We start from the raw sequence: 16319 nt of genomic DNA on the forward strand, positions 1-16319 counted from the left end.
TTTGGTTTGAAAGCTGTGAACAAACTGCACAAACATGGTGCATGATCTGTGCATGGGCGTGCATGATCTGTGCACTATAAATTACATGTAAGTCTATGGAGACCTATGGCGGGATATCAGTAAAAAATGGCATTAAAAATGGCAGGGGATGAGTTAAATCAGCAAGAGGCGAACATTGTGAAAATAGCAGATCTACATACTCACAACGCCTCGCAATATTTATCTGTGGAATAGAGTAACATTAAATGTAATACCTACGAATCCAAGTGCTTGTCAGGGTGGGGGTCCCCAGTTCAAATATGTTTATTTTGGGGGTCACACCCTAAAAAGGTTTGAGAACCCCTGGTATAGAGCGTTAACAAATTCATCCACCAGGGGCATTGACAACTCATTCTTATGACTAACTACAGTATCTCGCCAAGATTTATAAACTATATATTTTTCAAAGAGAAAACAATAAAATAAAATAAAAAGCGAATATTCAACTTGGGTGAACAACGTCAAATAATGACTTTGATATTCGAATATTTGGTGAATGCCCTACCATGTACTCCTGTGCCACCTGTGCCACCTGTGTGTGTGTGTGTGTGTGTGTGTGTGTGTGTGTGTGTGTGTGTGTGTGTGTGTGTGTGTGTGTGTGTGTGTGTGTTCTGACCGTTCCTGCAGTGTTGCACGTCCCTGTCGTTGCTCCTCTGGGGGGCGGGGTCCGACAGGGAGCCAATGGGACTGTCTCTAGTCCTGGGTGACTCCACCCTCCTGAGACACACACACACACATAGAGGCATCCAACCTCAGTCTGGTTCAATAGGGGGGGCTAAGCATTAGCATTACAACAACAACAGTGTGGTATACAGAGAGCTCCACCCATCTGGGACACACAGACAAAACCAAGCTCTCCACAAGTTTCCAGCGTCCCATGGTGCATTGCGCTGAACGTGGGCGGCAGTTCCGGTTAGCAGCTGCGTCGCAGCCGAGCCGAGTGTGATGTAATCATGATCAGCCAAAGCAGTAGCCTTCCATTCAGAACGGGTACACATTATTGTGTATCATTATTTTATGCTTTAACTATTGAAAAATAGCAGATATACAAGCTCACAGTGCGGCACCGAGTGCCGCGCTGCGAGCTTGTAGATCTGCTATTTTTGAGAAATCGTGAAAATTTGAATTTTGACCCGACTCTATAAGTGTCTTTTGAATCCTTCAAAGATTTTTTGGTTTTTTCACTTAACTGGAGCTCAGTTAGTCTGTTCTTGAGAGACCACTATGTCAGTGGTTCTCAAACCTTTTCATTTGACGGACCCCCAAACTGATATTTATTTGGCCACGGACCCCCTTCTCTAAATCTCTAGATACCACAGCAGTGACAAAGAGGTAGAAATAAACACACAGAGAGGTAAACAGACACAAACACACAGTGAGGTAGAGAGAAAAACACACAGAGAGGTAGAGAGACAAACACTCAGAGAGGTAAACAGACACAAACACACAGAGAGGTAGAGAGACAAACACACAGAGAGGTAGAGAGACAAACACACAGAGAGGTAAACAGACACAAACACACAGAGAGGTAAACAGACACAAACACACAGAGAGGTAGAGACACAAACACTCATAGAGTTACAAACACTCAGAGAGGTAAACAGACAAACACACAGAGAGTTACAAACACTCAGAGAGGTAAATAGACAAACACACAGAGAGTTACAAACACACAGAGAGGTAAACAGACAAACACACAGAGAGTTACAAACACACAGAGAGGTAAACAGACAAACACACAGAGAGTTACAAACACTCAGAGAGGTAAACAGACAAACACACAGAGAGGTAAACAGACAAACACACAGAGAGTTACAAACACACAGAGAGGTAAACAGACACAAACACTCAGAGAGGTAAACAGACACAAACACTCAGAGAGGTAAACAGACACAAACACTCAGAGAGGTAAACAGACAAACACTCAGAGAGGTAGAGAGGCAAACACACAGAGAGGTAGAGAGACAAACACTCAGAGAGGTAAACAGACAAACACACAGAGAGGTAGAGAGACAAACACTCAGAGAGGTAGAGAGACAAACACTCAGAGAGGTAGAGAGACAAACACACAGAGAGGTAGAGAGACAAACACTCAGAGAGGTAGAGAGACAAACACACAGAGAGGTAGAGAGACAAACACACAGAGAGGTAGAGAGACAAACACACAGAGAGGTAGAGAGACAAACACACAGAGAGGTAGAGAGACAAACACACAGAGAGGTAGAGAGACAAACACACAGAGAGGTAGAGAGACAAACACACAGAGAGGTAGAGAGACAAACACACAGAGAGGTAGAGAGACAAACACACAGAGAGGTAGAGAGACAAACACACAGAGAGGTAGAGAGACAAACACTCAGAGAGGTAGAGAGACAAACACACAGAGAGGTAGAGAGACAAACACACAGAGAGGTAGAGAGACAAACACACAGAGAGGTAGAGAGACAAACACACAGAGAGGTAGAGAGACAAACACTCAGAGAGGTAGAGAGACAAACACTCAGAGAGGTAGAGAGACAAACACTCAGAGAGGTAAACAGACAAACACTCAGAGAGGTAAACAGACAAACACACAGAGAGGTAGAGAGACAAACACTCAGAGAGGTAAACAGACAAACACTCAGAGAGGTAGAGAGACAAACACTCAGAGAGGTAGAGAGACAAACACTCAGAGAGGTAGAGAGACAAACACTCAGAGTTACAAACACACAGAGAGGTAAACAGACAAACACTCAGAGAGGTAAACAGACAAACACTCAGAGAGGTAGAGAGACAAACACTCAGAGAGGTAGAGAGACAAACACTCAGAGAGGTAGAGAGACAACCACTCAGAGAGGTAGAGAGACAAACACTCAGAGAGGTAGAGAGACAAACACTCAGAGAGGTAAAGAGACAAACACACAGAGAGGTAGAGAGACAAACACACAGAGAGGTAGAGAGACAAACACTCAGAGAGGTAGAGAGACAAACACACAGAGAGGTAGAGAGACAAACACTCAGAGAGGTAGAGACACACACTCAGAGAGGTAGAGACAAACACACAGAGAGGTAGAGAGACAAACACTCAGAGAGGTAGAGACAAACACTCAGAGAGGTAGAGAGACAAACACTCAGAGAGGTAAACAGACAAACACTCAGAGAGGTAAACAGACAAACACTCAGAGAGGTAAAGAGACAAACACACAGAGAGGTAGAGAGACAAACACACAGAGAGGTAGAGAGACAAACACTCAGAGAGGTAAACAGACAAACACTCAGAGAGGTAGAGAGACAAACACTCAGAGAGGTAGAGAGACAAACACTCAGAGAGGTAAACAGACAAACACTCAGAGAGGTAAACAGACAAACACTCAGAGAGGTAGAGAGACAAACACTCAGAGAGGTAAAGAGACAAACACACAGAGAGGTAGAGAGACAAACACACAGAGAGGTAGAGAGACAAACACTCAGAGAGGTAAACAGACAAACACTCAGAGAGGTAGAGAGACAAACACTCAGAGAGGTAGAGAGACAAACACTCAGAGAGGTAAAGAGACAAACACACAGAGAGGTAGAGAGACAAACACACAGAGAGGTAGAGAGACAAACACACAGAGAGGTAGAGAGACAAACACTCAGAGAGGTAGAGACACACACTCAGAGAGGTAGAGACAAACACACAGAGAGGTAAAGAGACAAACACACAGAGAGGTAGAGAGACAAACACTCAGAGAGGTAGAGACAAACACTCAGAGAGGTAGAGAGACAAACACACAGAGAGGTAGAGAGACAAACACTCAGAGAGTTACAAACACTCAGAGAGGTAAAAAGACACAAACACTCAGAGAGGTAGAGACTCTGACCTGCTCTCAGGGCTGACTCTGAGCTCAGAGACTGCGTCCAAATCCAGGACAGACAGACTGAAGAGACAAACACAGTCACTGACCAACAGGGATGTACATTCCCGTTATCCGTTACTTTCTTAGCGATTTAACTTTTTTAGATTAATCAAATAATCAAACTATATATCTTTTTAATGCTAAACCTTTTTTGGACTAAATGGATTGCTCTGGTGAACCACTAGAGCCCTATTTTACAAAAATAGGGAAAATAGCAGATCTACAAGCTGACAACGTGTCACGGGACAACACATTGTCAAATACATCTGCTAAATGTTAAAACTTTTCCTTAAAAAAAAAAAAGCTGCATTTCTATTTTTCCCAGACAATTGATGATTCTGAATTAAAATTGATTATTATTTTGTAATCGATTAGATTAACCGTTACATCCCTACTGACCAGGACAGAAGACAGACTGACAGAGGGACAGGATCATTGAAAAGGAAAGACACTGGCAGCCTGAATCAGGGTTTTGTCCATTTAAAAAAATAAGTCTCAATAGTAATAGTAAAATAGCAAAATAATAGGATAAACAGTAGAGTAATAGTAAAAATAAAAGATTATTGAGTCTGTAAATGACATAGCATTAATGTGATAAAGGACATGGTATTGAAATGGCATCAATTGGCATACTATCCGATACCGATTCCAGCATTTTGAGCAGTATCTGACACTGGTATCAGTACGACGCTGGTGGTTTGAAATGTGATTCAGAACTGACTAAAGATGTGTGAGGTGTGGTGCGACACTCCAAGGCATGATATGACACTCCTCAGTGTTACAGCTAGGGATGGGGCGATTATCGCGACAATTAAACACTCACAATAATCGTATTTTGGAGATTTAAACTTATCGTGAAATCATCCTCCGTCATGCACTTAAACCCTCATTGGTAAAATAGAATGGAAATAATGAGTCATTTTTTCACTCTCTACCAAATCTCTTTGTCAAAAAAATGTTGATCTACCAGTAAGAGTTCCTAGAAGGCAATGGTAGCCAATCAGGAGGGAATATGGGAAATGGGACAGATCCATGTTGATGACATGACTTTAGAGATACTGTGTACCGCTTTGCGTGATTTTAGGGCAAAATCTGTAGGAGCAGTGTCCAAAAAATTGTTTTGCAAGAATCGGCCTCATGGTGGCGCTAGAAGAGGGCCATGTGAGAAATGGTTGGAGGTTGTGGTTTGGCAGCCAAGGAGTGTGTGCAAAGTTTGGCATGGATAGGGGCAACGGTGGCGGAGATATGAGTAGGGCAAAAGTGTGACGTGACATGTGATTGACAGACTGACTGACAGCCGGTGGAGGTTTTGATAGTAACTGCGACATGACGGTCACAACAAGCTCACAACCTATCGCCTTTGGCAAATGTTACCCAGGATAATGGATGTTGGGGATATTTTGATTATCGCAATAATATTATATATATATATATAATTTATTTGGTCAAAATAATCGTGATATGACATTGTCATATGGTCCCATCCCTAGTTACAGCCACTCTGACGGTTCCAACGGACACAAACACGATGGCTTGGACTGAATTTCATGCTCATCGGCGCCAATGGCTGAAGCACGAATGATGGGAAATGGGAGTGACCCGACCGGACGATGGAGTGAAGCGAGCATGCAGAGTCACACTCACTCGTTGAGGCTTTCACCTCTCCTTAGAGACCCCGAGACACTGTCCTCCTTCACTGACACAACACTGACACACACACACACACACACACACACACAAGAGAAAGGATAGTCACAAGAAACAGGATACATACACAGGAGAAATAGTCTTGCGTGGCCAGATCGTTGCCTTTTCAAATGCTTCCATCATACAGTCTGGAGCAACGGAAGCGCTGATCACTATTAAAATATAAAGTAATGTGATGTGAAGCCTCTTCCCCCACTTCCATTTCATCTTTACATTTGCGCAAATGATATCCTATCAAATCATCTAAGCATATATGGCTTGCTGCTAATATAACGGAAATGTCAGCTTCCTTACTGGGATTGTAGTTGTAGTTTCAAACTATATAGCATTGGGAGAATAGTTGTCTGGCTACGCGAGACTACAGGAGAAAGGATAACAGGATATACACAGAGGAGAAACTATAGTCACAGGATACTTTAAAGCTAGATCCCAATACTTAAAAAACATCCCTGCGCCCTCCACTCACACCGTTTCCTCACTGGAGCGAGGAGGAGGCAGAAATGTTAGTATTTGGATTTAGCATATAGACACAGGAGAAAGGATATAGTCACAGGAGACGGGATAGATACATAAGGTAAGGAGACAAGGAAAGGAAGAAAGAAATCACGCAGACAATCAAACCAATACTTCTGCAAATCAGATAAGATTAGATCACCACTATTCCACCTCAAAACCTCTACCAAAGAGTGCCATTTGTGCCATGACAGAACGCTTCTTGTTGGCTGCTTTTACCGTTCCATGTGTGACTGTCAGGGAAGGCGTTTCAATGAGGCCACGAAGGCCATGGCCGTCGCTGCCCTCAGTTTGGCCTCGTGCCCCTCAAAGAAATGGTACGGCCCCATGAGTCCCCATCTTATCTTTAACCCAATCCAGTAACTTTGATTGCCGCAGGGCTGAGCATGGACCAGATTGTACTATGTTCTATCCGTCTGTCTTTCAATGTTGTATGAGATACTTAAAGTGTGGTTCCTGTGGAAATAAGCCTCGGCTTTCTAGGATCTCCTTTTAGTTGACCTTGTACCAGTGATTTGTACTGTCATGAAACTGTACTTTTTTCTATTGCAAACTTCTAATAAATTCTTCAATCAATCAATCAATTGTAAATACCATACCTTTATTTTGCTGCATATAGTCTACACTACAGTGTATAGTCTACAGTGTAGACTATATTTTGGGGGTGAACTGCTCCTTTAAGGATGATTTTAAATGTAATGCAGTTTACCCCCAAAATAACTTGAGTTCATGTATGTTTGTATTTGACGCATTCCTAAGACCAAAAAAATATTACAATAAATGTACCACCATTGATTCCGGATGGGGACCCAAATACAAAAGAATTTTATTGAACTCAAGTCTCCATGGGGTGAGTAATCAATGGGAAAAAAAAGTCATTTTGGGGGTGAACTACTCCTTTAACCCTAAAATCCAATTAATTATTTCAATGGACTAAAATCTTGTTTTATTTGAGGGCCTTCCTGCCCTGGCATTTGACCTTTGCGTCCTCAAAACATGGACAACAACAAAGGCCCAGTGGCCTTGACCCTAAAAATGACAGAACTCCAGGCCTGGTGACCTGGTGGTGTCACTGTGAACATTCATTGTGCTGTGTGTGTAGGGGTGGGCGATATGGAAAAATACAATATCACAGTATTTTTCCAACCTGTATCACGATACACAATATTATCACGATTCCTTTTCATGTTGGTTTCTATGGTTAGTTTTCAAGTTACTTAAGCACCACCTACAAGGTAACAAAAACCTTTTTGGTAGGTCTAAATTGACCCTTACAAGTATGTAACTCTGACAGTCTACAAATGAAACCAAATGGACCCTTACAGGTCCATTTGGTCGATATTGTATCGTCTCAACGATATTTATCACCATATCGCCCACCCCTATGTGTGTGTGATAACGATACTCACTCTGTGTGAGCCAGAGGAGAACTGCTGCATGAAAACACACGCACACAACAAGCACAACATTATTTCATCTCATCAACCCCATTCCGGGGCAAACATTTGGGTGAAAACAGCAGATGTACAATGTCTGAGACTGTTGTGTGTGGAACATCCCAGTAGATCAGCAGTGTCTAAAATACTCCATGCTCATCGTGTTCAAAGTCACTAAAATCACCTTTCTACCCTCTTTCTGATGCTCGGTTTGAACTGCAGCAGATTGTCTTGACCGTGTGTGTGTGTGTGTGTGTGTGTGTGTGTGTGTGTGTGTGTGTGTGTGTGTGTGTGTGTGTGTACCCAAAAAACGCACTGAGATGCTGCTATGTAATTGGCTGATTGGAAATTTGTTACTCCTGATAGCTGGAGAGTGTATACTTTATCTGCCATCTGTTGCTATATTTATGCTATTCCATTTAATCCCGGCTCCTCCTGTCTACATGTGGAAGTGTCCTTGGGCAAGACACTGAACCACGTTACCTCTAATGAGTCAGTCGGTGCTAGCCTGCCACCATTGGTGTGTGAATGTGGGAAGTGAGGACGCTGGCGTCGAATGTTCGCTGCTTCACCTCCCAGAGTATGAATGAATGAACCATTGTAAAGCACTTTGAGCACTCGGAAAAGCGCTATAAAAATGCGATTCATTATAATGGTTTCTCACCAGCCGTACGTCTTCTGCGGTTTGGGGAGCGGGTCGTCAAAGAAGGAGTCTCCCTCGTCGCCGTCTTCCTCCACGTCCAGGTCTAGCGCCCTCCTCAGCACAGAGGAGGAACTGTCGCCGGGCCTGCCGGAGCCCGGGCCCGAGTCACCTTTGACCCCGGAGGTCACACTGGGGTCACCGCGGGTCAGCTCCACTCCCTTTGAAAAAACACAGTTCAGATTAAAAAAAAAGAGGAGAGGAGAGGAGAGGAGAGGAGAGGAGAGACTGGATTTAGGTTTTCATTGATAAATAAAAGCAGAGCGGAGCAGCACCATCAGCACTGGGTTGTACAGTGACCAGTACAACCCATCAGCCTGTACACTAGTGATGTGTCGTTCATCCCACAAAAGTGTTTTTTAACAGGACGATCGCACGGTGAACGTGAACGAATCGTTTGAATGGATCATTACCGTTCGTTCACTGAAATGAACAAGATTGCCCATCACTACTGTACACTGACCAGCACAACCCAGGAACATAAATCCAGGTATAAAGTCTACTTTGCTACAGTCTCCCTCGTGTACTGCACATTATTCTAGCAACATGAATGGAGTTGTTAGTAAAAAAACAAACAAGCATGCAAATCAGGGTAGAGATGCATGTGGCGGTTTGGAGCCGGTAACAGAGTGATTGTGTTGTTAGCATGTCTGTAGAGAATAGGGATGGGACGATAATAATCGATAATCGTATCGTGGAGATTTAATTCATCGTTCAATCGTCCTCCGTCATGCACTGGGATCAATTCACCTTTTATTTGCCGAGCTCCATATCGGGTACCACTTAAACCCTCTATTGGTTAAACATACTTATAATATACGTACTTGATACAGTCTTTTTTTCACTCTCTACCAAAAATAGCCGATCTACAAGCTCACACGCTTGTAGATCTGCTATTTTTTGGCAAAAGTTCCGCCCCAGGATAATGGATGTTATCGATTTCATGATTATCGCGATAATATCGTGAATCGCGATTTCTTTGGTCGCGAAAATCGTGATGTGTGTGAAAATTTCATATCGTCCCATCCCTAGTTGAGGGCTATACTGTAGCTAAACAGCATTATCAGCTCAACCATAGCATGATGACAGCACTTACTGTAAAGGAAATAAATAATTAATAATAAAATACAACCCTGAGTGTGTACGTATGTAACCAAATGGACCCTTTGGTTCTTTGTACACTCAGAAACACAAATGGTTAAATTAACACAGAGGGTTTGACTGCGTACCGTCTTTAATGACAACTGAGAGGATTGGTTCAAATTAGTCCATTTGGCTTACCTAAATCAATTCAACTCAAGAGGTTTGGAGTGAACGGCCATCCGCGCCAAACACGATAATTACAACTATAACGATTCATTGTGTGTGGCATAACTTGAGTTGAGAGTGATTTCTACATACTATACAGCATAAACGTTATTATTAGAGTTATGGTGCTTGGTGTGAAAGACCATTAAAGGACAACTCCGCCCTAAAAAACATCTAGGCTCATTTTCCTACTTAACTCATCTGCTGCCATTTAACAATACCTTCGTACTCTCATAAGCCAAACTGTCTCCATAGACTTCCATGTAATTCATAGTGCACGGATCATGCACACCCATGCCTAGATAATGCACCACCTGTGTCCACATTGCTCACAGCTTTCAAACAAAAAAATCAGGCATTCATGAGATAGCAGCCATTATGTTTTCCTAAAATGTAAACAAACATGGCTGCCATGTTTGAAAGATGGGGTTGCTATGGGGGTTAAACATGCAATTTCGCGATCGCTATCATGCCTACTAAATGTTTTGGGGTCAAAAAAAAAATTTGGAATTTTTTTTTATTTTTATTTTTATTTTTTTTGCCACGCCAGAGGGTTCCTCTGGCGTGGCAGGGTGGTACATCGCGAAATTCTCGGGTTCCTCGTTTTTGGCAGCAAATGAGTTAAATTGATCCTGAAAGACTGGCCATGGGGTCTATTAGGCAGAAATGCCCCTGTTGTCCAGTTTCCCCAGCAGCCCTCATAGCATAGAGTGGAGCCCATAAGCCTATCGCTTTTACACTATGAACGTGTTCAAACGTGTTTTTTTTTTTTTTTTCATGAATGTGTTACTAGTTATTACAAACACACCACCACCACTGCTGGGTTCTGCTGGGGAAACTGGACAACAGGGGCATTTCTGTCTAATAGACCCGATGCACAGTCATATGGGATCAGTATAAGTAGGAAAATGAGCCTAGATGTTATTTAGGGCGGAGTTGTCCTTTAAGGGATGCTAAATGGTGCAGAGCAGTGTGAGTAGAGCATGGGTTGATTATTGACGTGCGACAGTGTTTCCTCTAGGGTTTATTCAGCAGCAGGGAACAAACCTAAACACCTAATGCCTGCACTGTGAACACTAGTCCTATTCAACATGGCTGCTGCTGCATAAACACTCATAGAAAACACTGGTTCAAGTGACTTCCTACTGCTTTTTTGTTACGTTTTTACCTGAGCAGTACTCTGCTCCTGCACTCTCTGTTGTGGACTTCTAAACCTGGGAATCTACACACATCACACACATTTTCTATTAACACATTTGACGAGTATATTCCTTTTTTGAGCGGTGGTCACAACGCTCCTATACGTGGCCGTGTTAGTGGGTCTCCGTCCGTCCGTGTATGTAGCCTGAACTTCCTAAACTTCGGCGCGTAACTAGTGCCGCACCATTTACGCCACTCGCGCAATATATACATAAAAATGTGCGGCTCGGCCGGGAATGGTGTTCTATTACCTTTCGTTCCGATCCGCCTTACCATGCCGACGTAATCGGCAAAAAACAACGCTTAATTGTCCCCATTGACTTATAATGGGACAATGCAAGAAATCACTTTCAAGTATTTTTCTCTCGTAAACCATAGGAGCTACAGTTTCAAACCTCGGAGAGGAGATTCATAATGATTTTAAGAATGAATCGAAAAATAATTACATCACTCGGCCTCATGGTGGCGCTATAACGGCCCACTTTACGTTTTGCCCCGTAACTCTTGAACCGTAGATCGGAAAATGAAAATTCTTTTTTCCCTGGATTCCTTGGGTCAAGACACATCTCCCCATATAGGCCACGCCCATTTGCGCCATGATAGATTTTCCGCCATCTTGAATTTTCTCCAAAACATACTTTTTGCTCCTTTTCCTACATATTTTCTTCAAATGTCACAAAAATCGGTACACATGATCTATGAGGTGGGTAAACCACCAACACGGGTGTGATTTTTTTTCTTTCTTCAGAAAGTCAGGTTCTGTGCCATTGAAGAGTATGTCCGTCAATTGATCTAATCATTGTTTTATATCAAATCGTGGTCTCATGAAGCACACGCCTCGCACCTTGTGTGCTTAGTGCTTGTAGATCGGTTATTTTCACTAGTTTAGTTCATTTTTAAAAAGATAAATACAGAACCAACGGTCTGGGACATGCAAGGTTTTCAACCTACAACAACGGTATGTGGCTCTAGCACTTTATTCATTTATTTAATACTTCATACATGTATGGCGAAGTACAGGCATTAAACATGTAATACCAGTGATATGTGGGGTCGGTATCTAAGACTGACAAACAAATGTTTAAAAGAAAACATAAAAGAAAAGAAAACATATGTCAAGAAGAAAATCTCAAGTCTTTATCCATTATTTATCTATTATCGATGGTGATCATCAATGACAAATCTCACCAGAGTTATCCCCACACCATCATTAAGAAATATCTGGTAGAAACATTATGGCCTTTATTATCCAGCCCTATCTCTCAGATATTAACAATGATAATATAACTGTGTACTGAACAGCGTTGTAACGGCGTTACTGTAAAGGAATCCTTTTTAGCATAACGGAGTAACCCAACGTGTTACTTTTGCAATTAAGAGTACTTTTTTACTTAGTTACCTTTTCAAAAATAATGGTGTTACTTTGTTACATTTAATTAAGACCTATTTCCTTGTTCTTTCTGTTGCCACAAAGGAAAAAGAAAGTCCATTCGACGCATTTGCACCGTTTTTGTGACTGGTTCCAAGTGTTACATAGTCTGCTGTGATTGCTCAATCATTCTACATTATTCAATGGGACACCGCTTTTGGTTCATCGCACGTGGTAAGATTTCATACAACCTTGGAAATGATAGCAGGCAAAACAAACGCACCTTACTGGTCATCTTCTCCTCAAACCTGTTGGATGGACGGCTCACCTCGCAGACGTCACCCATGACCTGAACAAGGACAACACAGAGTTAAAACAACACCCATGACCTGAACAATGACATCACACAGTGTTAACCCATTGATAACCATAGAGCTGGATTAATTCAGCTCTTCACAATTATTAGTGAAGATGATTTGGAGGTGGAAACCAAGGGATGCATCAGTATGGCAAAAACAAGTATCACAATTATTCTGATCAATATTGACGTCACAATAAAATGTATCATATTTTATTTACCATTCATGATTATTTATTGGTTTTAATGACAAAATTATCTTTAATTACATAAAATGACACTGTTTGTGTACAGTCCATGTAGTGCATGAATAATACATTACTTTCAACATTTATGTTGTTCCACAAGGGTGCATGCAATCTGGGAAGCCATCAGCAAAAAAAGGAAAAACAGTGCCCTCTGCTGTTGATTTCCTTTGCAACTGCCTCAGGGGGCACTGTCTTTGTTTAAATCAGGGGTCTTCAACAGGGGTTCCGGGACCCCTAGGGGGTCCTCAGAGTTATTACAGGGGGTCCTCAAAATCTTTGAGTGATAGAACTTTTTTATATTAACCACTTGAACCCTAGTGTCCATATTCTGAGAACTTTAGCCAAAAATAGACGATCTACAAGCTCACAACTGCTTGTAGATCGGCTATTTTTGGCAAAGAGTTTTGGTGTAGAGGGGGAAAAGGAGCAGACTAAGTACAGAGTGAAAGGTCAAGTTTATTATTAAGTATCGACGGTTCAAGTGGTTAAATATTATTAAGTATCGACGGTTCAAGTGGTTAAATATCTGAAACCACAAATTGACATGAATAGAAAATATCGCGACACGTTGTGAGCTTGCAGATCGGCTATTTCCACTATTTCGCAATTATTTGAGTGACAATTAATCGTCATGTAAAATGTCATAATCGTGACAGCCCTGACCACCTCTTCAGACTTGCATTCCCCACCAAATTGTAACTCCTTTTACATTTAATCCACAATCTCACGACGGGTTGCATTTCAACGCATTGTGTGCTTGTTGATCGGCTATTTGTTGATCGGAGTGGGCCTAATATGGAAAAAAGCCAACAAAATATATAAAGTTACAGTAAGGATTCTTACCACAGTGCGACACTGGGCGAACAGCCGCTTGTACAAGCCCAAGAACTCCTGGAAGTCTGTCTCTGTGTCAAACACAAAGCACACATCATGACTGGTTAGTTTTCAGGAAATGTAAAAACAAAAAATTGGATCCAATGTAGTTATTTAGTTACAAGCTTCTGTAAAGCCGATCTGCAAACTCGAAAAGTGTCACATCGCGATAATACACAAAGAAATACATACTCTTCCGTGAGGCTTTGTCTGTGGTCTTTAGTTCATCATTGATGAAACTCTCCAACATGTTCCTATCATTTCAACACGCACGCACACACACACACACACACACACACACACACACGCACACGCACACACGCACACACACAGAAATATGCATTTAGAAAGATATCCATAAATGTGTAGCCCAGAGCTGAGAACTGTCATCAAAAAACGCAGGACAACGATCCACTAGTTCCAGGCTCTTTGTCCTCCTGGCCCAAAACTGTGGAATGAACTCCCTGTTACACTTAGAACAACAGCTTCAGCTTGCTCCCGCACCACAGGCCTCTACTCTTATTTTGAAGGGCCGGGCGGTAATTTGCGCAGATGTTTTTTCACTTTACTTTCTTCAATATTTCCCCCCCATCTAGTCACGTGACAGTGTGTTGGCATGAAAGTGTCATGGCGGCCACCGCACGATAGCAGATTGAGCTGTAAACATGCCAGCCTTGGGATCAAAATGTATTTTTTCGAGTAAATGAAGTCTCTTTATTGAAAGATCAATGGATTTCTATGGAGGAGCTTCAATTCGCGTGCACGCTCAACGTGCGTCGTAAACAAATCGCAGACATTAGCGATGCAGAATGGACAGCCCAGACGTACCGTAAGTCATAACAGTGTTACTGTATTTACAGTAAGAGTGACGAGGTGCCTCGTCAACGGCGCCATGGTAGTAACCCTTTCATTGACGAGCCGACATGTCAACGGCAGCATAAGTGTTAAGACTCACCTATTTAGACTACACCTTGGCCCATAGAACTTGCCTACCCTCAATGACCATACTGTACATGTAATTTAGATAGCGTTTTGTTCACTTTTTTTTAATACATTTTTTGACTGAATAGGTGGTTGGTCTACCTACAGTATGTTTTTCTTTTTTTTTTTTTTATAATTTTTTTATCCCACAATTTTGTAACCCACTTTTTCACCCAGTGCCAATTGCCTATGTAATCCTGGGCTCTGCTCTCCCTCTGCCAACCTGGGGAGGCAACGGACTGACCTCATGCTTCCTTCTATGCATGAGGAGTCCAAGTTGCTTCTTTTCACCTGACAGTGGAGATTTCCCTGGTTTGGACGTAGCGCGTGGAAGGAACACGTTATTCCAACCAGTTCCTTTCCCCTCCATCAGGCGCCCCGGCTGGCCAGGGGGAGGCATTATTGAGACCAGGATTACATGCATGTTTTTGTGAGGGTATCAACCCTAGGAGACACGGGGAGAACATGCAAACTCCACACAGAAAGGCCCTATCGCCAACCCCACCTACGGTGTGGGCGCTGATGACGCGGAGGAGGAACACGCCACCAGTGCCCACAGCGTCCCCCGGCGGGAATCGAACCCAGGACCTTCTAGCTGTGAGGCGAAGCGCTAACCACTGCGCCACCGTGCTAGTATGTTTTTCTTAGATTACTATGTTTATGCATTTGATGTATTGATGTTGATGCATTACCTTACTATTGTAAGTCGCTCTGATCTAAGAGTGTCTGCTAAATGCCTAAACTGTACATTGTAATAATAACCCATTATAGTATATGTATGAACGTACTTGTTGAAATGAGGGAACAGCTCACTGAAGACACATCTGACATCTTCTTTCAGCACGCCTCCACTCCTGTCCTGCAACGCAACACAGTAACACACTGAGCACTGTGTGTGTGCATGCGCGGTGTGTGTGTATGTGTGTATGTGTGTGTGTGCGTGCGTGCGTGCGTGCGTGAGTAAGAGAGAGAGAGAGAGAGAGTGTGTCTGTGTGTCACCTTGTCATAGAAGTCAAACTTCTTCCTGGCGTCTGCAATTTGCTTTGGGGACAGTTCCTGATTGGACAACAAGAGGGAGGCATTTATATATGCGTTTATTACACGGCTTGGTTGAATGGGGCACAATGAGTAATTTTACTTTTGGTACTGTAAGTACATTTTGAATTCTGAGTACTTCTACTGTACATTGCAGTATTGATACTTTTACTTGAGTACTTTTCCCAACACTGTCTAAATGACTGAGATCAGTCTTGGTGACACTGAGAGCTTGACTCTAACTGAAAATAGGACACACATGTTTTGTCAAAGATTTTGAAGCTCTGAACGACAGGAAGATGTGTGTGTGTGTGTGTGTGTGTGTGTGTGTGTGTGTGTGTGTGTGTGTGTGTGTGTGTGTGTGTGTGTGTGTGTGTGTGTGTGTGTTCCGCTTTCCAACCTTCAAAATGTAGTATAAGCCGATCTAGAGTACCGTATAAGCTCATCGCAATGTGTTTGGAGTTTTTTACTTTATTTATTAAATTATAACATTATACCCCATATGGATAAAACTGCATTATATATGAGATATGATAATTACCTTTGGAATGTTTGTAGATTTGTCTCCCTGGTAACAGAGCAGCAGGACAGAGCACATGAGAGAGAAGAAACAAACTCATTTTAGTTTACAGTCTGACCTCAGACCAGTGGCATATAGTGTGTATAGTTAAAGA

The 16319-nt window shown here is 42.4% G+C and overlaps 1 protein-coding gene across 2 annotated transcripts in view; it reads right to left on the minus strand.

Moving 5' to 3' along the window:
- cep43 (centrosomal protein 43) overlaps positions 1–16319 on the minus strand; it is a 29236-nt gene that overhangs the window by 5280 nt on the left and 7637 nt on the right. The window contains exons 6-14 of one of the 2 annotated variants that reach the window (XM_080744652.1): positions 16187–16213; positions 15610–15666; positions 15399–15469; positions 13822–13883; positions 13600–13661; positions 12434–12499; positions 10750–10803; positions 8238–8434; positions 656–756 (exon numbers count right to left, since the gene is read on the minus strand). In XM_080744652.1, coding sequence (XP_080600778.1) covers positions 656–756; positions 8238–8434; positions 10750–10803; positions 12434–12499; positions 13600–13661; positions 13822–13883; positions 15399–15469; positions 15610–15666; positions 16187–16213 — 697 coding nt within the window. The remainder of the gene's footprint in view (positions 1–655; positions 757–8237; positions 8435–10749; positions 10804–12433; positions 12500–13599; positions 13662–13821; positions 13884–15398; positions 15470–15609; positions 15667–16186; positions 16214–16319) is intronic. The other variant, XM_080744653.1, reaches the window with a different exon arrangement.

Source organism: Nannobrachium achirus (assembly GCF_963921795.1).
Source record: "Nannobrachium achirus genome assembly, chromosome: 16".
Lineage (NCBI taxonomy): Eukaryota > Metazoa > Chordata > Actinopteri > Myctophiformes > Myctophidae > Nannobrachium > Nannobrachium achirus.